The sequence below is a fragment of the Cucurbita pepo genome, chromosome 3 (genome assembly GCF_057944985.1).
Source record: "Cucurbita pepo subsp. pepo isolate OVF chromosome 3, ASM5794498v1, whole genome shotgun sequence".
Lineage (NCBI taxonomy): Eukaryota > Viridiplantae > Streptophyta > Magnoliopsida > Cucurbitales > Cucurbitaceae > Cucurbita > Cucurbita pepo.
Genome location: NC_141800.1, coordinates 14,480,105 through 14,502,353, shown reverse-complemented (window position 1 = coordinate 14,502,353; position 22,249 = coordinate 14,480,105). Strand labels below are relative to the sequence as shown.

Below are 22,249 nucleotides of genomic sequence, written 5' to 3'. Positions count from 1 at the left end.
TTAGCGATTTTGATTAGTTCTATTGGTTATATAAGTTTTTACTCGATCAAACTTAATCCTTTCAACCTATGCACAAAATAACTTGTTTTCGACCTATGCACAAAATAACTTGTTTTCGTAATATCAATCATGATCTCTTACATGATAGCGCCCAATAAATATTTCAAACGCTTAAGATATATATTAAATATACAAATGAAGTTTAGAGATTTATGTAACATTTTTTAAAATTTTGTAGATCTTTGAGTTATGAAATTGAAGAATTAAATAGGAACGAGTAATTTGGTAAGACTTTTTGGATGGAGTTCATGAACCTAAAACCCTTTTTTAAGTAGAATTGTTTTGAACAAACTGGTTCAAATGAAAGTTTTTAAACGGATATTTTTTAGTTTAACCTAATTATTATAAGAAAGCTATCCTTTGACTCTACCGTTTGATATTTAATTTTGTTTTTTTTTTTCCGTTGATTAATTAATTATATGTAAATAAGCCGTTAAACGCTCCTTTCCGTTAATGCATTAGAAGAGGGGGGAAACGGAGAGTTACAAAAACCTAACCCCCAAACAAATCAAATTCTTTCATTCCCTTTCTTCTTCCTTCCTTCCCTAACCTCTCTGCTTTCCCTTTCTGTTCGTCGTCTCCGATTTCAATTCCTGTGTTGCTCCGGCGACGAAGGTGGTCTTAGTCATTAGTTTCTGCAACCGACTACCCGGAGACGATGTCTGCTGTGGTGTGCGGAACCAAGAGATCCTTCTTTGAAGAACTCCCCCCTTCGCCTCCCATTTCCAAGCGCCTCCGCTGCTCCTCTTCTACTTCTCCCATTACTTTCCCTGCGCCCTCCTCTCTTATTGACCACCTCCACCATTTGTTTCCCCACATGGACCATCAGGTTTCTTCTTACTTCCCTTTCTTCTTTCACTCCGATTTTAATTCCTGTTTTTTACTCCCTGCTTCTGTGTAATCTCATATTTCTTGATGCCATTATAGCCTGAATCTTGATGGCCTTGGGGGACTCTTGTTATTCTCTTCTTGTATGTATTGCTTAAATATGCCTCTGGATTGTGCAATATCAACTAATTCGACTTACTTGCGGAATGGAATTTTAGTGGTTCGATTCAGTTTTATTTCGCAATGCATCTCTTTCGGTGACTTGTTTCATAACTGCTGCATGTATGTTATAATTAATACTATCCCCCAGGGTTTTCTTGATCGTGCTTTGATTTTTCCTTCCAGCTTCTTGTAAGAGCCCTTGAAGAATGTGGCAATGACTTGGATGCTGCCATCAAAAGTCTGAGTGACCTGTGTTTGGGGTCTGCTGTTGAGAATCCTGTTGCTACTGCAGAACCAGAGCCAAATTTGGATCAAGGTATCACAAAATTCTAAGCAATGAAGGACATGCTTCATATGTTGTTTCTTTATTTCTATTCGCTCAAGATTTTAATTATATTATTATGATGAATTCATCACATTCAAGATTAAATCCCCTGTTCAAGAATTTGATGCATGCTTTTTTCATGGAAGTGATCCAATGGGTCCCCCTAACTTGCTGTCCCTAGTTTGGAATCCTAATTATACCCTTGCCTTGTGCAGATTAGAGGAGGGTTTAGGTTTTGATTAAGATTTGAAAAACAAGAAACGGAGTTCTCATTCAGAGTACTATGAATCCATTTTCTTAGAATAAGATGTATTCTTTTCTCATGTAAGAGACTCAATGGTTTGCTACCTTAGTTCTGAATTGCTGGAGATTAAGCTGTATGAGCAACGATAATCTTCCTTCATTCATTTGTGGTTGATGCTTATGTTGCCCCTAATCGATTTATAATGTGTTTTTTTTTTTTTTTTTTTTGCTAGTCTTGACATTTATTTCTATCGTGCATGTTTCTGCAGAAAGAACTTTAATTAACCTTTTGTTATCCTTGCAATTTTATCTTTTTTTTTTTCTTTTTCTATAAAGATCAATAATTCAGTGCATGCCTAAAAATTTCTCAGGTTCGATTGCTAACAATGGAGAGGCTGCAGCTTCTGAGAATTGTTCAGTACCGAGCAGCGTTTCTCTTGATGGTAGAAAATGGATTGACTTGTTTGTTGTGGAAATGGCGAGCGCTATCGACGTAGCTGATGCTAGGAGTCGTGCAGCAAGAGCATTGGAGGCTTTAGAGAACTCAATTAGTGCACGTGCTGGTGTTGATGCTGCACAAAATTTCCACAAGGTACTTCAGTTTTAATGGCCACTACAAATAACTTTCCACATCATTGGGTTACAATTTTGGGATACTGGTAGGCTTTCTGGTTTGGGTTACTTGCTTGTTAAACATGCTATTGCCATAAAGTAAGGAGCCAGGCTTGTAAACTTATGTTCTTTTCACTGTCACCCAGGAGAATATGCAACTGAAGGAACAAATTGAAGTACTTCTACGAGAAAATACAATTCTTAAGCGAGCGGTTGCGATTCAGCATGAACGTCAGAAGGAATTTGAGGGTAAAAATATAGAGTTGCAACATCTTAAACAGTTGGTATGTCAATATCAGGAGCAGCTCAGAACCCTAGAGGTGAGGGGAATAAATGTACAACTTTTCTAAGTTTCTTCCCAATTATCAACAGTCCTGGTTTAATTTAAGTTCTTAAACATGTTTGTGTTGATGCAACTTTTTCTGACCAGTTGAAAAAAAAAAATCCTGTTGGTTTTGTTATACAGATAAACAATTATGCTTTGACAATGCATTTGAAGCAGACTGAACAGAGCAGCTCGATTCCGGGACGCTTCCATCCCGATGTGTTCTAGCAAAGAGAAATTTAATTGATCTAAATTATTGGTTGCAGAAAGAAACTAGTAGAGAGCGTGAGTGAGAGGAGGAATGGGGAGCATATTCATTAGCATATCAGTCTCCTATGAATAGAGGTACTGCTAATCAGTGTGTTTGTTTTTTTTTGTAGCTCGAGTTTCAAACTTGAATCGTGACTGCTACTGTAGCTTTTTTGAACTTCTATTGTTTCCCTCATAGATTTCAATTAAAAGTCTTTGTTCAATTGGATGATATACAATCATGAAGTTGAAAGTATTAGAGACTATGAGAGGTGTACCGTGCCGAAAAATAGTAGAAACTATAAATAAAGTCTAAAGTTATTCTCACCTAAAATATTAGAGTAGCACACGGCTTGGGTAAATGTCTCACTATTGGAGTTAAGAAATGCAATCACATGCAATCACATGCAATCACATGCAATCACATGCAATCACATGCAATCGTGTTTGGGACCTATCATTAAACATCATTTCATGGCTTTGGTCTCAACTTCAAGTCTGGGCGGTATTGGATATGTAGTACTCCTCTACAAACACGGCCCATGCTCGCACACATGAACCCTCAGGCGAGTTTGTTTACGTACCCTTGAAACTTGTCTTTAGTTGGCTTACATTCATGCTACCGTTATACTATGGTGGGAAGGGAGGGCACATAGCATCATGGTGTACATAATATCATATCATATTATCGTAGTGTACGTGCTCGTACTAATCATAACAGGGAAGTATTCCGATGCATTTAAACATACAATATGCGAGTCTTTTAAAACATTTCAAAATAATATCATGGACTTGTATGCTCATAACCCTAAGGGCTACAAATAACATGGATGCTTCTACTCTAACTTTAGTCTCATAACCATCACAGTCCATGTAGAAGTACTTTGCTTTTTTACTCGAAAAGTAAGAGTTGAATGTGGTTTTGGTATTTTAAGAAATGCTCAGTAAATGACTTCACAGTGACTCTATTGCTAGGTCAAGAAATGCAATCACATGCAATCGTGTATAAGACCTATCATTAAACATCATTTCATGGCTTTAGTCTCAACTTCAAGTTCGGGCTGTATTGGATGTATAATACTCCTCTACATACACGACCAAGAAATGCAATCACATTAAATTTTGTTTGAGACCTATCATTAAACATCATTTCATGACCTTGATCTCAACTTCAAGTCCGGGGCAGTATTGGATGTGTAATACTCCTCTACATACATAGCTCACGCACGCGCACATAAACCCCAGACGAGTTTGTTTACGTACCTGTAAACTTAGTCTTTAGTTAGTTTACACTCACGCTATCGTTATACCACGGAGGGAAGGGTATTAATGACAAATTTTTTAACTTTTTATAAGATTAAGGATATTAATACAACTATTTAAACGTTGAAACTTATTTTAAAAATGAGGTACAAATAATGTCCGTTCATATATTAGTGATAAAAACATTTTGAATATTTATTTGAAAATTTATAATAATGTTTAAAGAGTTTTTAACTTATATATATAGTTTAAAATATATTATTGAAATTTTTTAATATTCGAAAGTATTTTAAAATACAAAGTTGAAAAATATTTTATAAATTCAACCATTTTAGATAATCTAAACCACAAACTAAATCATTTTTAATATTCTATATTTTTCTTTTCTAAAAATTTCAACAAAATCTTTAGTAAATATTTCAAGCGTGCAAAAGAAATATGTATATTATTCTTATAAAATTATCGAAGAAATGTAACAAAAATTGAACATATAAAAATTGTAACAATTATTCAAGATAAATTAAGATCTCGATCTAATAATTATATATATTCTATTAATTTTTAGGATTTGAATAGGTTTGAATTTTTTTTAATTAAAGTGAAGGATTGGTAAAAACTTGGGTTAAATGATATATATTGTTTTTCAAATTAAAATCTTCGTAAATAAATAATTATAATCATTTTGTTTTGAATTTGAATTAAAAAGAAAATAAACGAGGGTATAAACGTAAATAGCCACTTCCGTTCCAGTTGCAACAGATGGCGCTAGACTGAAGGAGAAGGAAACAGAAAGTAGCAGCAATGGCGGAAGACCGGGCCTGCAGGAGAACCAAGAATCTCGCTCCTCCGCTCCTCCGCTCATTCCGATCAAGATCTCTCAAAAACATCCCTATAAAAGCACCTTACTCCTCCTCACTTCAACACAACAAGAAAAACCAAAAAAAGAATAAAACCATTAACCATTTTCCCCCCCCCGCCCAACCTCGATTTGAAGGAACCTGATGGCGCTTCATTAATCTATACTTATGGAAAATCGAAAACACTGATTTCACCAAAAACTCTCTCCGTTTTCTTTTTCGTTGCTATAATCATATATATTTTCTTCTGTTTCCTTCTTTATATATCTCAAAATGACCGACATCAGCTTAGAGGAGATCAAGAATGAGAACGTCGATCTTGTAAGTTCTTCTCATCTTGTTTATGTTTCTGTTTGAGAAACGATGAACGTATTGGAAGATTTGGTTTCAGTTTTCGAAGGAAGCTTTTGTTGATGGAACTTAAAATTTTGGCAATCTGTGATTTACAGGAGCGTATACCCGTTGAGGAAGTGTTTGAACAACTGAAATGTACCCGAGAGGGTTTGTCCTCAGAGGAGGGGCGCCAAAGGCTTCAACTCTTTGGCCCAAATAAGCTTGAAGAGAAGAAGGTCACTTAATAGCTTAATGATCAGATGTAGTTTTCTCCACTTTTGCTATCAATTGAAAGAAAATTCTAATGGTTTTTAAACTCTTCATGAACAGGAAAGTAAATTTCTCAAGTTTCTGGGGTTTATGTGGAATCCACTTTCGTGGGTTATGGAAGCTGCTGCTATCATGGCGATTGTTCTTGCCAATGGAGGGGTAACGTCTCTCTTTCTCTCTGTATTCTATAAGGAAAAGGATAAGCTCTTGCTGAGATAGTCATATGATTTTAATGGCTAAATTGCAGGGGCAACCACCCGACTGGCAAGATTTTGTGGGTATTACTGCATTGCTTATTATCAATTCCACAATCAGCTTTATAGAGGAAAACAATGCAGGCAATGCTGCAGCTGCACTCATGGCAGGACTTGCACCAAAAACCAAGGTAAAGAGTTGATTGATACATGTGTGATATTCCGAATCCCCATTACTAATGGAATCGAAATCATCTCTGACTTTGTTGTTCATGTTAGGTTCTTCGTGATGGAAGATGGTGTGAGGAAGAGGCTGCAATCTTAGTTCCAGGAGATGTGATCAGCGTTAAGTTAGGAGATATCATTCCAGCCGATGCTCGTTTGTTGGAAGGCGATCCGCTGAAGATTGATCAGTCGGCACTTACCGGTGAGTCTTTACCAGTGACAAGGAGCTCTGGTGATGAAGTGTTTTCTGGTTCCACTGTAAAGCAAGGGGAGATCGAGGCTGTTGTAATTGCCACTGGTGTCCACACCTTCTTTGGGAAGGCTGCTCACTTGGTTGATAGCACAAATCAAGTGGGTCATTTCCAAAAGGTGTTGACTGCCATTGGAAACTTCTGCATTTGCTCCATCGCCGTAGGGATGGTGATAGAAATAGTAGTGATGTACCCAATTCAACATCGTAGATATCGAGATGGTATTAACAATCTCTTGGTGCTACTCATTGGGGGTATCCCAATTGCCATGCCCACTGTTTTATCAGTCACTATGGCTATTGGTTCTCATAGGCTATCCCAGCAGGGTGCTATCACAAAGAGAATGACAGCCATTGAAGAAATGGCTGGAATGGATGTCCTCTGCAGTGATAAGACAGGAACTCTAACTCTCAATAAGCTTACAGTTGACAAATCCATGATTGAGGTGTTTGTTAGAGATGTGGACAAAGATACTGTGATTTTGCTTGGAGCTAGAGCTTCCAGGGTTGAGAATCAAGACGCCATTGATGCTTGCATTGTTGGGATGCTTGGTGATCCTAAGGAGGCCAGAGAAGGCATAAGGGAGGTCCATTTCTTGCCCTTTAACCCAGTTGAGAAGCGCACAGCTATTACTTATATTGACAATGATGGCAATTGGCACCGTGTTAGCAAAGGAGCACCAGAGCAGATCATTGAACTTTGTGACCTTCGTGATGATGTCAAGAAGAAGGCTCATTCAATCATTGACAAATTCGCCGATCGTGGCCTTCGTTCTCTCGCTGTTGGCCGACAGGTAATTGTTTGGTTTGGCCTCGAAATCCCATAATCTATAAGTGAATGACATTTATGATGATGAAATCTCTTTGTTGCTGCAGACCGTTCCAGAAAAGACCAAAGAAGGTGCAGGAGGGCCATGGCAATTTGTTGGTCTCTTGCCTCTCTTTGATCCTCCAAGGCATGATAGTGCAGAGACAATCCGAAGGGCACTTCATCTTGGTGTCAACGTCAAGATGATCACTGGCGACCAACTGGCCATTGGCAAGGAAACTGGCCGCAGGCTTGGAATGGGCACGAACATGTACCCATCTTCCTCACTTCTTGGACAAAGCAAGGACGAGTCCATTTCTTCTTTACCTATTGATGAGCTTATTGAGAAGGCTGATGGATTTGCAGGAGTCTTCCCTGGTGAGTCGAATTACTAAACCGATCGATCGATCCTAGGCTTTCTTTTAGTTATGTTTGTGCCTGAATGTCCGTTGTTGTTGTTAAATGCAGAGCATAAATATGAAATTGTAAGGAGGCTTCAAGAGAGGAAGCATATTTGTGGTATGACAGGAGATGGTGTGAATGATGCGCCAGCATTGAAGAAGGCCGACATAGGAATTGCAGTGGCCGATGCAACTGATGCTGCAAGAAGCGCTTCTGATATTGTCCTGACAGAGCCAGGACTGAGCGTGATCGTCAGTGCTGTTCTAACAAGCAGAGCCATTTTCCAAAGAATGAAGAACTACACCATCTACGCAGTCTCCATAACCATCCGTATTGTTGTGGGATTTATGCTTATAGCTCTCATTTGGAAATTTGACTTCTCCCCTTTCATGGTTTTGATCATAGCCATACTCAATGATGGCACCATCATGACCATCTCTAAAGACAGAGTAAAACCCTCTCCTCTCCCGGATTCATGGAAGCTCCGCGAGATCTTTGCCACCGGCGTTGTTTTGGGTTCATACTTAGCCGTTATGACTGTTGTGTTCTTCTGGATCGCTCACACTACCGATTTCTTTTCGGTAGGGAAAATTCCAAGCAATTGGGTTGTTGCTTTAGTTAATGATTCTGCTTCTGTGTTCATATTTTTCTTCGTGCAGGACAAATTTGGTGTGCGTTCCATCAGAGAAAGCAGCGGCGAGCTCACAGCAGCTGTCTATCTTCAAGTTAGCACGGTCAGTCAGGCACTCATCTTTGTGACAAGATCTCGAAGCTGGTCCTTTGTAGAACGCCCTGGTCTTCTCCTAGTGTTTGCTTTCTTCGTAGCACAGCTGGTAAGAACACTTGGAATATAAAGACATGAAATGAGCCCATGAAAGTTTAAGCTTACGATTTTCCATGGCTGATTTTGTTAAGGTGGCTACCCTGATTGCTGTGTATGCGAACTGGGCCTTTGCTGACATGAAAGGGATTGGATGGGGATGGGCTGGAGTGATCTGGATCTACAGCATAGTCTTCTACATTCCTCTGGATGTTTTCAAGTTTGCCACTCGATATGCATTGAGCGGCAAGGCTTGGGATAATATGCTCCAAAACAGGACTGCTTTCACATCAAAGAAGGATTATGGCATTGGCGAGAGGGAGGCTCAATGGGCTGCAGCTCAACGTACCCTTCATGGCCTGCAGCCTCCAGAAGTATCTGACCTCTTCCATGACAAGAACAATTACAGGGAGCTGTCTGAAATCGCTGAGCAAGCCAAGAAGCGTGCTGAGGTCGCAAGGTATAACCCCTATCAACTTAAGCTTTCTAAAACTGTAGAAACCGTGAGGCCTACTGCTATACGTAGTGAGCCAAAACTGACATTATCTACTAGTGGTAGGCGTGAACTGTTACGAATACTTTCTTTAGTGTTCAATCCGATATTTTCTTTTCTCTTTAGTGTTATGAATAATGATGATTTTGATATTGATTGTGAAGGTTGAGAGAGCTTCACACATTGAAGGGACATGTTGAATCGGTGGTGAAGCTAAAGGGACTGGACATTGAAACCATCCAACAACACTACACTGTTTGAAGAAGAAGACAGAGAGAGAGATACCGGCGCCGGAAAGGAGGCCGCCGGCGACAGCAAGCAGACAAAGAAATCAGAAAATTGAGATTTTGGTTTCGTTCATTATTGAGGCTGTCTTGTTGTTTGATTTTTGTAGTAGGAAAGTAGGATGATGGCAATAAGTCGCCAGCACGTGTGATTGTGATTTGCTGTAATCCTATGCTGGTCAATTAACCCGACACGTGTGAACGGATAGGGTCTTATTATTAATAAAATAAATAATTTTGAATTTAATTATATTTCAACTTTTTAATTTAAATTTAAGATATAAAACCCTAAAATTTGAAATAAATTTCATACCATTCATGATAGTTTAGTAACATTTAATCTCTATTATTAAAAAAATCTCATAAAATTAGATATCAAATTTTATTATGATACAAAAAAAGTATGAAATAAATAAATTTATTTTAAATGATATTTTATAAAAAAAAAAAAAAAAAAAAAAAAAAAAAAAAATTGTGATCATAAGGTGCAAACCTGGGTGTGAGAACAATCGATTCCACGCAAAACTTGAGGGGAGGCTACAAGCGCTTCGAGCAAAACTTTAGAGGACGCTACAAGCGGTTCGAGCAGAGCTACAAGCACTCATAGTACAGGTTGTCACCCCTGATCCAGCCACAAGGAAAACTAAGGCAGACGTGATAATAAATGAACATGGCTCATAGTCATGATCCTTGCTACCAACCCACTTACTTGATTAGGGGGTGACAAAAAGATATGAGGAGATTGGATATAGAATATGGAATTCTTTTCTAGCAATTGGAAAATAATTTTATGCCCTGAAAAAGAGTCTTGGGTTCAAAATGATCACTCATTTCCCATTTCTAGCTCTTTACAATTCCCTTAATTAATTATTCTTAAATACCATACCCCAAATGCTTTAAATACCATACTGCTCCTTCTGCCGCATCCTCTGCTGCTACTTTCTTTCTTGTTTGAGGTTTTCCATAGCATTCCAAATCTTCTCCACAATCTCCCTTCATCTCTACAATAACCTTGAATGTGTACCTGCATCCAACTTAAATTTCCATCAATATTCTTCCTCATGTTTGCACACAGATGACCATATGAACTTTCCCTTTCAGGGTTTTAAAGAGGTTTCAAAAGTAGTTGTTCCAAGGGCAATTTCTTGAGTTTTAACGCGTAATCCACACCCAAAAGCAGAAAAAGGATTACTTACATCTTTAGTTAAGTACTCTTAGAAATATCAGGGCGTTGAAAGTTTTGAGCTGACAAGTTACTAGAATAAAGTGTTTGTAAGTTCATAACTCATGTTGATGATAGTCTCAATGAGCTTACTTTTTTGCGTGGCTTGGACCTTCTTCCTCGCAGCATTCAAACAGAGGAGGCTTCCAGTGATTTGCAGTGCATATCTCATACAGAAGGGACTTCGCCGATTTCTTTACTGAAGTACCTAAAATGGAAAAAAGGTGAAGCTAACACCATTTAAGCCAACTTTCAGTACCCAAAATGGTGCATTAACAGTGCTTTTCAGAAACGCCATGGTAATTCTTATGGGAATCAGAAAGGCAATAAACTCAAGCTGTAATAGAGAAAGCAGAAAGTCGGCTATCTTCCTTATCCAACTTTAACAAAGATCAAGTACGCCATCAAAGTGCAAGAGCTTTGTGATTTTTCTACTTGAGTTGCAAAATTGTATTCAATTTTTCGTTTAAAAAATGTATAAACATGTTTGACTAACTGATATCTCAGTTAGTTTTTTCTAGAGAGCTCAGCTCCAAAGTCAAGTTTGAAAGAACAAAAATTTTAAATTATTTGGTTTCCTATTTACATATAAGAAGTGGGATTTTGAGATACCAGCTCTCACGAGCAGGGCAGATTAGAAAACTATTCTCACAACTTTCAGCCATTAAAGATTGTGATCGAGTAATTTAAAAATCTTAATGTTGTCGTTATTGAATGCACAACTTCATTCATTTTTTAAAACAAGTCATCCTTAGAAGAATGGGGAGAAAAAAAAAAAAAAACAAGAAATGAAAAATAGGAAAGTAATGATAATGTTCAAACACAACTCGAAAAATGATCCTCATGCAGAGTTCTGTTTTGGAAATGTTAGAGACCAGATGCTTACTGTAGACAACGTTTTCTTTAATAAAAAAAGGAAAAAAAACAAAAACACAACTGAACTTTGAAATTAATGGATGCGTGCTAGGGACGAAGTCGGAGAGTGATTGTGGCTTGTGAGATGAACAATAAATCGCATTTGGAAATCAATCGTTGGAAGAAAACCAGTATGTTAAGGATAGTTGACCGTTCACTAGATATTTGCCTTTACCATATTTGCCCTCTTATTAAAGGCAAATATATTGCATTCATTTATTATACTTTCCTTTTATTACTATTTCCATATTATTTGTAATTTACCATATTTCTGTATCCTGAAAATGATTATAAATAAGAGAACTCTCACCCCCATTTAGGTGTGGTGATTCAGCAAACATTCACATGGTATCAGAGCCCTTTCGGTTTAACAACCTGATCCTTTCTTCTCTATGGCTTCCGAATCTTCTTATCATCTTCTTCCTTTCAATACTCTAATCCATATGATCACCATCAAACTTTCTTCCTCCAATTATCTTCTTTGGAAAAGCCAACTTCTCCCTCTCCTTGAGAGTCAAGACATGCTGGGCTATGTCGATGGAACTATGGTTCCACCACCTCGCTTTGAACCAGAAACCTCTTCAACACTCAACCCCAAATATTTGGCATGGAGAGCAGCCGATCAACGACTTCTCTGTCTCCTGCTCTCCTCTCTCACTGAGGAAGCCATGGCTGTTGTCGTTGGTCTCTCTACTGCACGTGATGTTTGGCTTGCGTTGGAAACTACGTTCAGCCATCAGTCGAAAGCTCGTGAATTGAGACTCAAGGATGACTTGCAGTTGATGAAACGTGGCACCAAACCTGTTGCTGAGTATGCCCGTGCCTTCAAAAAAATTTGTGACCAACTTCATGCCATCGGCAGACCGGTCGAGGACATTGATAAAGTGCACTGGTTCCTTCGTGGACTCGGCACCGAATTTTCAGCTTTTTCTACTGCTCAGATGGCTCTCACCTCTATCCCCTGTTTTGCAGATTTAGTCTCTAAAGCTGAAAGTTTTGAGTTGTTTCAGCTCTCCCTTAAGTCCTCTAACTCCACTCCTACAGCATTCACAGTCACTAATCGTGGTCGCACCCATGGAAGCCACCCTGCTTCCTTTACCAACCAGCGAGGTCGTTCTTATTCTCACAAAAACAACTCTTTTAATCGAGGACGAACCCACTCAAGTCAAGGTCGTCGACCACCTCACTGCCAAATATGCCGCAAAGAGGGCCATTATGCTGACCGCTGCAACCAACGGTATGTTCGACCTGATTCTTCTCATGCTCACCTTGCTGAAGCCTTTAACACGTCATGTTCTATTGCTGGACCCGATACTGCTGATTGGTTTCTGGACACTGGAGCTTCGGCCCATATGACTGCCGACCCATCTATTTTGGATCAGTCTAAAAATTACACGGGTAAGGACTCTGTGATTGTAGGAAACGGTGCATCCCTACCCATTACCCACACCGGTACTCTTTCTCCTGTTCCAAATATTCACTTGTTAGATGTCTTGGTTGTCCCTCACCTCACTAAAAATCTTCTTTCCATAAGTAAATTAACGTCTGATTTTCCTCTCTCCGTTACATTTACTAATAATCTTATTACTATCCAGAATCGTCAAACAGGAAGGGTGGTGGCAACCGGTAAAAGAGATGGAGGGCTATATGTGCTGGAGCGCGGCAACTCTGCTTTTATTTCAGCCCTTAGAAACAAATCTTTACGTGCCTCATATGATTTATGGCATGCTCGTCTAGGTCATGTGAATCATTCTGTTATTTCTTTTTTAAATAGAAAAGGTCATCTTTCTCTTACGTCTTTATTGCCTTCTCCATCATTATGTAATACTTGTCAGCTTGCGAAAAGTCATCGATTGCCTTATTCCCGCAATGAACGTAGGTCGTCTCATGTGTTAGATCTTATTCATTGTGATCTTTGGGGTCCTTCTCCCGTCAAATCAAATTCGGGTTTCCTTTATTATGTTATTTTTATTGATGATTATTCTCGATTCACTTGGTTTTACCCTTTAAAATTTAAATCTGATTTTTTTGATATTTTTCTTCAATTTCAAAAATTTGTGGAAAATCAATATTCTTCTCGTATCAAGGTATTTCAAAGCGATGGTGGTACCGAATTTACTAGTACTTGTTTCAAAACTCATTTACGTAATTCTGGCATCCACCATCAACTCTCTTGTCCATATACACCTGCTCAAAATGGTCGTGCTGAGAGAAAACATCGTCATGTGACTGAGACTGGCTTGGCCCTTCTCTTTCACTCTCATCTTTCTTCTCGTTTTTGGGTTGACGCCTTCAGCACTGCAGCTTATATTATCAACCGGTTGCCTACTCCACTTCTTGGAGGTAAGTCACCCTTTGAACTCCTTTATGGCTACACTCCACATTATGACAATTTTCATCCCTTTGGTTGTCGTGTTTATCCTTATTTGCGTGATTATGTGCCTAACAAGCTTTCTCCCCGCAGCATTCCTTGTATTTTTTTGGGTTATAGTCCTGCTCATAAAGGGTTCCGCTGTCTTGATCCGGCCACCACTAAGCTATATATCACCTGTCATGCTCAATTTGATGAAACCCACTTTCCTGCTATCCCTAGCTCCCAGACCCAACCTCTTTCCTCTATTCCTATTTCAAATTTCTTAGAACCACATTTTCATCATATTGATTCATCCCCCCCTACCACTTCATCACCGCAAACTCCTCGATCCAGTTCATCCCCATGTGATATTTGTTCTGACCTTGTAGATGAGTCTGTGCAGGTTGATACTTCTCTTGCAGGTTCCACTTTGCCACCCTCGACTTCTAATTCGACCTCTATTGAACCTCCTGTTGATTTCTCTTCTTTGGGCACTCATCCTATGATCACACGAGCCAAAGCTGGTATATTCAAGACTCGTCATCCAGCAAATCTTGGTATTTTGGGCTCATCTGGACTTCTTTCTGCTCTTCTTGCATCCACTGAGCCAAAAGGATTCAAATCTGCGGCTAAGAATCCTGCTTGGGTGGCTGCCATGGATGAAGAAATTCGAGCATTACAACAAAATGATACTTGGACTTTGGTTCCTCGCCCTGCCAACACCAACATCGTGGGCTCTAAATGGGTGTTTCGTATTAAATATTTGCCTGATGGATCTGTCGAGCGTTTCAAGGCTCGTCTTGTTGCCAAAGGTTATACTCAGGTTCCTGGTCTTGACTACACTGACACTTTTAGTCCGGTTGTCAAAGCTACCACTGTCCGTGTTGTGCTTTCTATTGCAGTCACAAATAAATGGCCTCTTCGACAACTTGATGTCAAGAATGCTTTTCTCAATGGAACTCTTATTGAACGTGTTCATATGGAACAACCTCCTGGGTATATTGATCATCGATTTCCCACTCATGTTTGTCTATTAAAGAAAGCCCTCTATGGTTTAAAGCAAGCTCCTCGTGCTTGGTTTCAGCGTTTTAGCTCATTTCTTCTCACACTTGGGTTTTCTTGCAGTCGCGCTGACACGTCCCTTTTTGTCTTTCATCAGCAATCTAACATTATCTATTTGCTTCTTTATGTTGATGACATTATTGTTACCGGCAACAACTCATCTCTTATTGACAGCTTTACTCGCAAGCTTCATTCTGAGTTTGCTACCAAAGATTTGGGTTCTCTCAGTTACTTTCTTGGTCTTGAAGCTTCACCCACTCCTGATGGTCTCTTTATTAGTCAGTTAAAATATGCTCGAGATATTCTTACTCGTGCTCAGTTGCTCGATAGCAAACCAGTTCACACTCCCATGGTTGTTTCTCAACACCTGACTGCTGATGGTTCTCCTTTCTCTGATCCTACTCTCTACAGATCTCTTGTTGGCGCCCTTCAGTACTTGACTATTACGCGTCCAGATATTGCCTATGCTGTCAATTCTGTCAGTCAATTCTTGCATGCCCCTACTGCAGATCACTTTCTTGCTGTCAAACGTATTCTTCGCTATGTCAAAGGAACACTCCACTTTGGTCTTACCTTTCGTCCATCCACTGTTCCTAGTACGCTAGTCGCTTATTCGGATGCTGACTGGGCTGGTTGTCCCGATACTCGTCGTTCTACATCCGGCTATTCTATTTATCTTGGTAACAATCTGGTTTCTTGGAGTGCCAAAAAGCAACCTACTGTCTCACGCTCCAGCTGTGAATCTGAGTATCGTGCTCTTGCCACAACCGCTGCTGAACTTCTTTGGGTTATGCATCTTTTGCATGACCTCAAGGTCCCTATTTCACAGCAGCCCTTACTCTTATGTGACAACAAAAGTGCTATTTTTTTGAGCTCTAATCCCGTTTCTCACAAGCGGGCCAAACATGTTGAACTAGATTATCATTTTCTTCGAGAACTTGTTATCGCTGGCAAACTTCACACACAATATGTACCCTCTCATCTCCAAGTTGCTGACATCTTCACAAAGAGTATTTCTCGACCTCTCTTTGAATTTTTTAGATCCAAGCTTTACGTTCGTTCAAATCCGACGCTCAGCTTGCGGGGGGGTGTTAAGGATAGTTGACCGTTCACTAGATATTTGCCTTTACCATATTTGCCCTCTTATTAAAGGCAAATATATTGCATTCATTTATTATACTTTCCTTTTATTACTATTTCCATATTATTTGTAATTTACCATATTTCTGTATCCTGAAAATGATTATAAATAAGAGAACTCTCACCCCCATTTAGGTGTGGTGATTCAGCAAACATTCACACAGTAAAATCACAAAGAGAAGAACGATCCATGAAGATGATGAAACATAACAGGAGTCATCTATCTCGAATCCTAAGCAGCAATCAAGTTCAAGGAATTAGGTTTAAACCGGTACCTTCTTTGGTCGAGTCATGACTGCAACCACTGGACCTCGAAGCTGAATCCCCGAAATTCTCTTTCCTTTCCTCCGGAGTCGTCCTCGCATTAGGAGAACGAGCAGAATCAAAACACGCCGTGTTCAACGGCAAGCCATCATATTCGTTCGGCCTTATATCCGGCGAGTGATTAGGTGGCATAAACTGAGGAACGCGCCCAATATACCTCGATTTCTCAAATTTAGCCTAAAACAATTCAGATAAAACTCAAATTCCTTCGAACTTCAAAGAAAATTGAATACAATCAACCGCATGTTACCGGAATCGAGGAGTGATTTGCATTTCCAGTACACGGATTATGAATTGGAGGAAGATTTTTGAGATTGACATTCACACTTCGAGGACAGGAAGGAGTGTTCTCCATCTGATTTTCTCGATTCTTCCGCTCTTCTCCGACGATCTCTCTGTAGTGTACTGTCTGAAACATCAATTTCACAGAGCAAAATCAGAAAACAGAGAATTCAAAGCAACAGAAGCATAATAATAGTAAACATTAATCAGAACTGTTCTCTTTCGAAAAGTAGAAAAACAACATAGGCGTCTAGAATCTGTGCTCTGAAAGCGACCTCTTCAGAATAAACTCTTGTTCATCATCTTCTTCTTCATCATCATCTTCTTCTCTCTGGTTTAAAGTCACTCTACTGCTGCGGATTTGTAAGCCATGCGTAGAAGAATATGTTTTGGTTGCTATATTTAGAATTTGCTTTAAATAATATGTATTAATTATTTAATTAAATTAACAAAAACTAATATATATGAAATTATATTAAGAATGATACTCTTCTAATAAAATTAGGAACTATTATTTTTAAAATGCATTTATCCATCCAATTTTCTTCTGATAAATATCATTTGAGTAAATTCTAATTAAAATAATTAAATTTTAGAATATAGTTCTTACTTGGTAGGAGCGTAACCGATTTAAATTAATTGGAGTTGTCGGGATCATCAAATTCAGGTTAAAAGAAGATTTTGAAACGTACCGTGCCAACGAAAGATGAAAAAATATGCTTTAAAAAGAGGGATCAAGCGACCATGACCCCCCGCCTTTGACAAATGGCTTGTAAGACGATGTCACGTCACTTTACAACTAAAAGTTAGGAAATAGATTCGTTAGTTGGTTTCAATACGTTAAAGCAAGGTCCTCATTAATGAAATGTCATGCGTTGATAATAAAGTATATATAAATTAAGTACACACGTCATATTTTGGAATCAATAAATGTGTGGATTCCTCCGAGCATTTGTTTCTATTTTTTTCATATAAAAAAACGTTTAGTTATGTATATATGCGCCTCCGTTACCTGAGGCCTATGCCCCATAGAAACTGTGTACCTGAGACTGAGGTCCTGACACAATTTTAGAATTTTAGCTCTTCCAGAGTGGTATCTCACTGATGGCTCAGGTCCCTCTGGGAGGGGGCCTTCTTCGCCCTCCGCCTAAGCTGCACAGGCCAAAAGCCAATCCCAAGGAATAGTGAAGCTTCATAGGGTCTTTCTGTCATAGGGTCTTGTCATAGGGTCTTTTTGTCCAGGTGCAAAAAGCCAACCCCAAGGAATAGTGAAGCTTCACAGGGTCTTTCTGTCCAGATGTAGGTATTCCGCATCTTCACAGACATGTCTATTTCACCGAGCCTCTCTCCAAGACAGTGCCCAGATCATTACGCCTGTCGTGCGAGTACTTATCCGACAAGGAATTTCACTACCTTAGGACCGTTATAGTTACGGCCGCCGTTCACCAGGGCTTCGGTCGCCCCTGTCATTCATATATATATATATATATATATATATATATATATGCCTGTGTATGACTTTGTTGTACTATTAAATTTAAATTTCTAGAAATTAATTTCAACTTTATATTATTCTTTTATGAAATATTATCAAAATTATTAAGTGCTGTATTTTTTATTTTTTTTTTTAATATAAATTGTATTGAAGAATGAAAATTATCTTTTCTTTTAAATTATATAAAAATGAGAAAATTTTCTTTCAGATTGAAATAGAAGAAATTGTCATTCATGTTCAACATCTCTAATTTCTTGCGTTCTTTATTAGGATTGACGTCTACTATTAGATGACTAAAGGGATAAAAGACTCAAAGCTCTCTCTTGACCAAGACCAATAAATAGCACACAGAGAGCGAGAGCGAGAGAAGTTCCTTCACTGCCACCACGATCTACTCCGACGCGTTCGTTTGGTCCCTTCACCACGACCAGCAAGTGAAGGAGTAAGGAATGGTACATATAACACTGATATGGCTTTGCTGCTGAAAGAGTCTCATCTGCCAATTGAACGGCCATGCCTTTGAAAGGCTTTGCGTTGAGATGCAGAGGCGCCGCCATGGATGACGCCAACTGAAAGCTCAGTTCACTTTTCTTTAGGATTCCACTGGGATTTTCATAGATTGAAGGACAACTACTTCTTACCTCAGATATCTACTCAACAACACAACTACTCTATTCAACAACTTTTCGCAACTCTTTACGTGCATGTTCATTCTCAATCAATTACTGCAACCACCATTTACCCTAAGTGACCCATTACAAACATTCAAAACTTCACCTAAAATTGTAATCTGGCCTAATTAATGAGCGTGCTTGAGTCGATTTTAAACTGAAATTTTGATGGAATGTTTACCGTGGTCTTTGGGCTTTCGTGTTCCGACTTCTTCCAAGATTTTTAAAACGAGTGAGAAAGGTTTCCACACAAGAATGTTTCGTTCCCCTTTTCAGTTGAGGTGGGATCACTCAGTGCACCCCTTTTGGGCACAGTGTCCTTGCTATCTCCCATCGATGTGGTCAATCCACCTCCTTCAGGGCCCAGCGTCGTGCTTCGTTCCCCTCTCCAAGAAATCTTACAATCCACCCTTTTGGGGCTAACATCGTCGCGGTCACTCATTCCTCTCTCCAATCGATGTGGTCAATCCAACTCCCTTCGAGGCCTAGCATCCTGCTTCGTTCCCGCTCCAACTGATCTGAGATCTCATAATCCACCACTTCGGGGTCAACGTCCTTGCAAGCATTCGTTCCTCTCTCCAATCGATGTGGTCAATCCAACCTCCTTTGAGGCCCGGCGTTCTGCTTCGTTCCCCTCTCCAGAGATATCACAATCTACCCCTTCAAGCCCAGTGTCCTCGCAAGCACTCGTTCTTCTCTCCAATCAATGTGGTCAATCCAGCCCCTTAGGGGATTAGTGTCCTCGTTGATACACTACCCAGTGTCCAGCTCCCTTCGAGGCTCAGCATCCTCATTGATACATCACCCGGTGTCCAGCTCCCTTCAGAGCTCAATGTCCTCGTCAGCGCTTCCCCTTAAGGTTTTGAAAACGTGTCTGCAATGAACAGGTTTCCACACCCTTCTCGTTGGTGCTTCCCTTCAATGTTTTTAAAACGCGTATGCTAATGAGAAATTTCCACACCCTTGTAAATAATGCTCATTCACCCGATGTTGGATCTAAAGAGATGGAATAATTTGTGGTTCTTCACGCTTAATAAATAAGAAACATACATCCTCATAAACGTAATCTCATCCTTCATTATGCTGTTCAATCTGTTTCTGATCTTGCTCTAATTAACTGTGCTTCTGCAAACTCCCTTTCCACATTAATGCCCAAAGACAAAGAACGCAAATCCATCACTGAAACCAAACCTTCTTCACCCATCATGGAACAAAGCTTCCTCTGCACTCCACAATGGCCTCCAATTCTTTCTCTTCCACCTTCGACGAATGCAACTGGGTCATTCAAATTCGTCGGACCCTCGAAGAAGAACTCGATGACGACGATGGGATTCCCGTGTCGATCTTCAAGGTCCCTAAATCTCTAATGGCGTCCGATCCAGATTCCTACACTCCGCAATTGGTTGCGTTGGGTCCTTACCATTGTTGGCGCCCAGAGCTCCATGAGATGGAGAGAATCAAGCTCTCCGCTGCAAAAAGGGCTAAGAAATTCAGCCCGAGAGATCTCCAATTTCATGATCTCGTTGAACAATTGGCGAAGCTCGAGCATAAGATTCGAGCGTATTACCACGGTTACTTGGATCTTAATAGCGAAACTCTAGCCTGGATGATGGCCATTGACGCCTGTTTCTTGCTCGAGTTTCTCAATGTCTACGCCCAACAATTGAAGATTCTCCGGCGAGTTTCTTCGAGAATGTCGCATTTGATGGATTACGCTGGGACGAAGCCAGCGCACAACGCCGTTCTCAGAGATATAATCATGCTCGAAAATCAGATTCCATTGTTCGTATTGAGGAAGATGATGGAATTCCAATTCGAATCCACTGAACAATCCGACGAGACTTTGCTCTCCATGTTGATCGGATTGTTCGCAGAGCTTTCTCCATTCAACACCACGGATGAAATTCCAGAGATTCAAATTTCAGATTGCGCTCATTTGCTGGACTTTTTATACCAAATGATCACTCCCAAATTGAAAGAACCATCAGAAATTACCGAAAACCCTAACGAGATCGAACAATCTCCTCAAATTTTGAGTTACAGACAACAAGTCGCACACAGATCCAAGCAATGTCTCTTGAGATCAATCGAAAACCTAATTCGTTTCACAAAGCGAGCGATGCAATCTCAACATGTGAAAACGATAGCGCGGCTGCCATGGGCGATCCTCTCCTCGATCCCTCCATTCGCGATCTTAAAACAACCTGCTGAGATTCTATTCTTCAGAGAGCAAGAAACAGAACCTCAAAACCCTGATTCAAATCCGAACGCAAACAGACCGCCATTAACGGAGGAAATAACAATCCCCTCCGTTTCAGAGCTCTTCAAAGCCGGAATCCGCTTCTCACCCTCCCATGGTGGAATCTCAACGATTACCTTCGACAGAAATACCGGAACGCTCTACCTTCCAACGGTGAGGCTAGACGTGAACACACAAGCGACGCTGAGAAACTTAGTAGCATACGAAGCGTCGAGCGGATTAGGGCCGCTGGTTTTAACAAGATACACGGAATTGATGAACGGAATCGTGGATTCCGACGAAGACGTGAGATTGCTGAGAGAAGGAGGAGTGATTCTGAACCATCTGAAGAGCGACGAAGAGGGCGCTGCGATGTGGAATGGAATGAGCAAATCGATGAGATTGAGCAGAGTTTTGGAGTTGGACAAGGTGATCGAAGAGGTGAATGAGTACTACGATGGATTGTGGAGAGTGAAAATGGGAAGATTTGTGGAGGCATATATTTACAGCTCTTGGCCTTTGCTTGCTCTAATGGCGGTGGCTTGGGTTCTGTTCTTGATCGCCCTGCAAGCTTTTTGCTCTCTGTTTGGTTGCTTTCGCGCCCTTCCTCCCAAGCGCCCTTGAAAAATATGGGCCCCTGCTGCCTCCCAAGCGCCCTTGAAAAATATGGGCCCCTGCTGCCTCCCAAGCGCCCTTGAAAAATATGGGCCCCTGCTGCCTCCCAAGCGCCCTTGAAAAATATGGGCCCCTGCTGCCTCCCAAGCGCCCTTGAAAAATATGGGCCCCTGCTGCCTCCCAAGCGCCCTTGAAAAATATGGGCCCCTGCTGCCTCCCAAGCGCCCTTGAAAAATATGGGCCCCTGCTGCCTCCCTCGTTCAAATCCCCAAATCTATTTATTGCAAATTTGGTCCTCCTTTTATTCAAATATTCAATGACCTTATTTCAAAAATATGTGCGATTAAAGTATGCATGTAGAGATATTACTACTTTAGGGTAAGAAAATTAGTAGCATTACACACAGGGTGTGAATCGAGTAACCAACCACTATTGATCACTTGTAGGGTTATTGTAAAAAAGATTTTAAGGGATAAGAGGGATGTTGATTTTCATGTGGTAAGGATTACATGAGAATAGGTAACCATTCCCACTCATGCTCACTCTGGGCTAATTGTAGAAAATGGTCATCAAGGTAAGGTTACGTTGTGTGGATCGAGTAACATGGTCACTCTACGGATTAATTGTAGAAAATTGTTATCAAAGTAAGGTTACACGTTGTGTTAATCGAGTAACATGGTCACTCTACAGGCTAATTGTACAAGCTGTGTAAATCGAGTAACCAACCATTGATATTCATTTTAAGACGTAAGGGTGGATGTTGATTTTCATGTGCAAGGGATGAGTGAATGGGTAACCAAATTTTCGTGTAGTAAGGGTTTTGTGAATGGGTAACCAAGCACTACTGTCACTATGAAGAATGATTGCTGAAAATAGTTTTAGGGAGAAAATTATATGTGCTCTAGGTATGTGTTTGGGTAATTAACCA

The 22,249-nt window shown here is 40.0% G+C and overlaps 4 protein-coding genes across 10 annotated transcripts; 3 read left to right on the top strand and 1 right to left on the bottom strand.

Annotated features, from left to right (window-relative positions):
• The first annotated feature begins 539 nt into the window (after positions 1-539).
• LOC111791655 (uncharacterized) lies at positions 540-3,028 on the top strand. Its single transcript, XM_023673082.2, has 5 exons — positions 540-889; positions 1,234-1,366; positions 1,990-2,210; positions 2,377-2,550; positions 2,697-3,028. The coding sequence occupies exons 1-5, from the start codon at positions 719-721 to the stop codon at positions 2,781-2,783; spliced, it is 786 nt and encodes a 261-aa protein (XP_023528850.1). The 5' UTR covers positions 540-718; the 3' UTR covers positions 2,784-3,028.
• A 1,838-nt stretch (positions 3,029-4,866) lies between these two features.
• LOC111791652 (ATPase 9, plasma membrane-type) lies at positions 4,867-9,250 on the top strand. 2 transcript variants are annotated; one of them, XM_023673077.2, is made up of 10 exons: positions 4,869-5,245; positions 5,374-5,493; positions 5,588-5,686; positions 5,775-5,912; positions 6,001-6,990; positions 7,073-7,382; positions 7,473-7,987; positions 8,066-8,239; positions 8,322-8,686; positions 8,884-9,250. In XM_023673077.2, exons 1-10 carry the CDS (start codon positions 5,198-5,200, stop codon positions 8,978-8,980), a joined length of 2,856 nt encoding a protein of 951 aa, XP_023528845.1. In that variant the 5' UTR covers positions 4,869-5,197; the 3' UTR covers positions 8,981-9,250. The 2 variants fall into 2 exon arrangements, with proteins under 2 accessions (XP_086978238.1, XP_023528845.1); XM_087122112.1 differs by having other exon boundaries at positions 4,867-5,245; positions 7,473-8,239.
• Positions 9,251-9,750: 500 nt separating this feature from the next.
• LOC111791659 (uncharacterized) lies at positions 9,751-16,714 on the bottom strand. 6 transcript variants are annotated; one of them, XM_087122117.1, is made up of 5 exons: positions 16,577-16,714; positions 16,270-16,428; positions 15,971-16,196; positions 10,319-10,433; positions 9,751-10,037 (listed from the first exon to the last, which is right to left on the bottom strand). In XM_087122117.1, the coding sequence occupies exons 2-5, from the start codon at positions 16,372-16,374 to the stop codon at positions 9,863-9,865; spliced, it is 621 nt and encodes a 206-aa protein (XP_086978243.1). In that variant the 5' UTR covers positions 16,375-16,428; positions 16,577-16,714; the 3' UTR covers positions 9,751-9,862. The 6 variants fall into 6 exon arrangements, with proteins under 6 accessions (XP_086978243.1, XP_086978244.1, XP_086978241.1 ...); XM_087122118.1 differs by having other exon boundaries at positions 16,544-16,690; XM_087122115.1 differs by lacking the exon at positions 16,577-16,714 and having other exon boundaries at positions 10,319-10,424; positions 16,270-16,526.
• A 2,975-nt stretch (positions 16,715-19,689) lies between these two features.
• Positions 19,690-21,799, top strand: LOC111791653 (transmembrane protein, putative (DUF247)). Its single transcript, XM_023673078.2, has one exon. It carries the CDS (start codon positions 19,702-19,704, stop codon positions 21,328-21,330), a length of 1,629 nt encoding a protein of 542 aa, XP_023528846.1. The 5' UTR covers positions 19,690-19,701; the 3' UTR covers positions 21,331-21,799.
• The last annotated feature ends 450 nt before the right edge of the window (positions 21,800-22,249 follow it).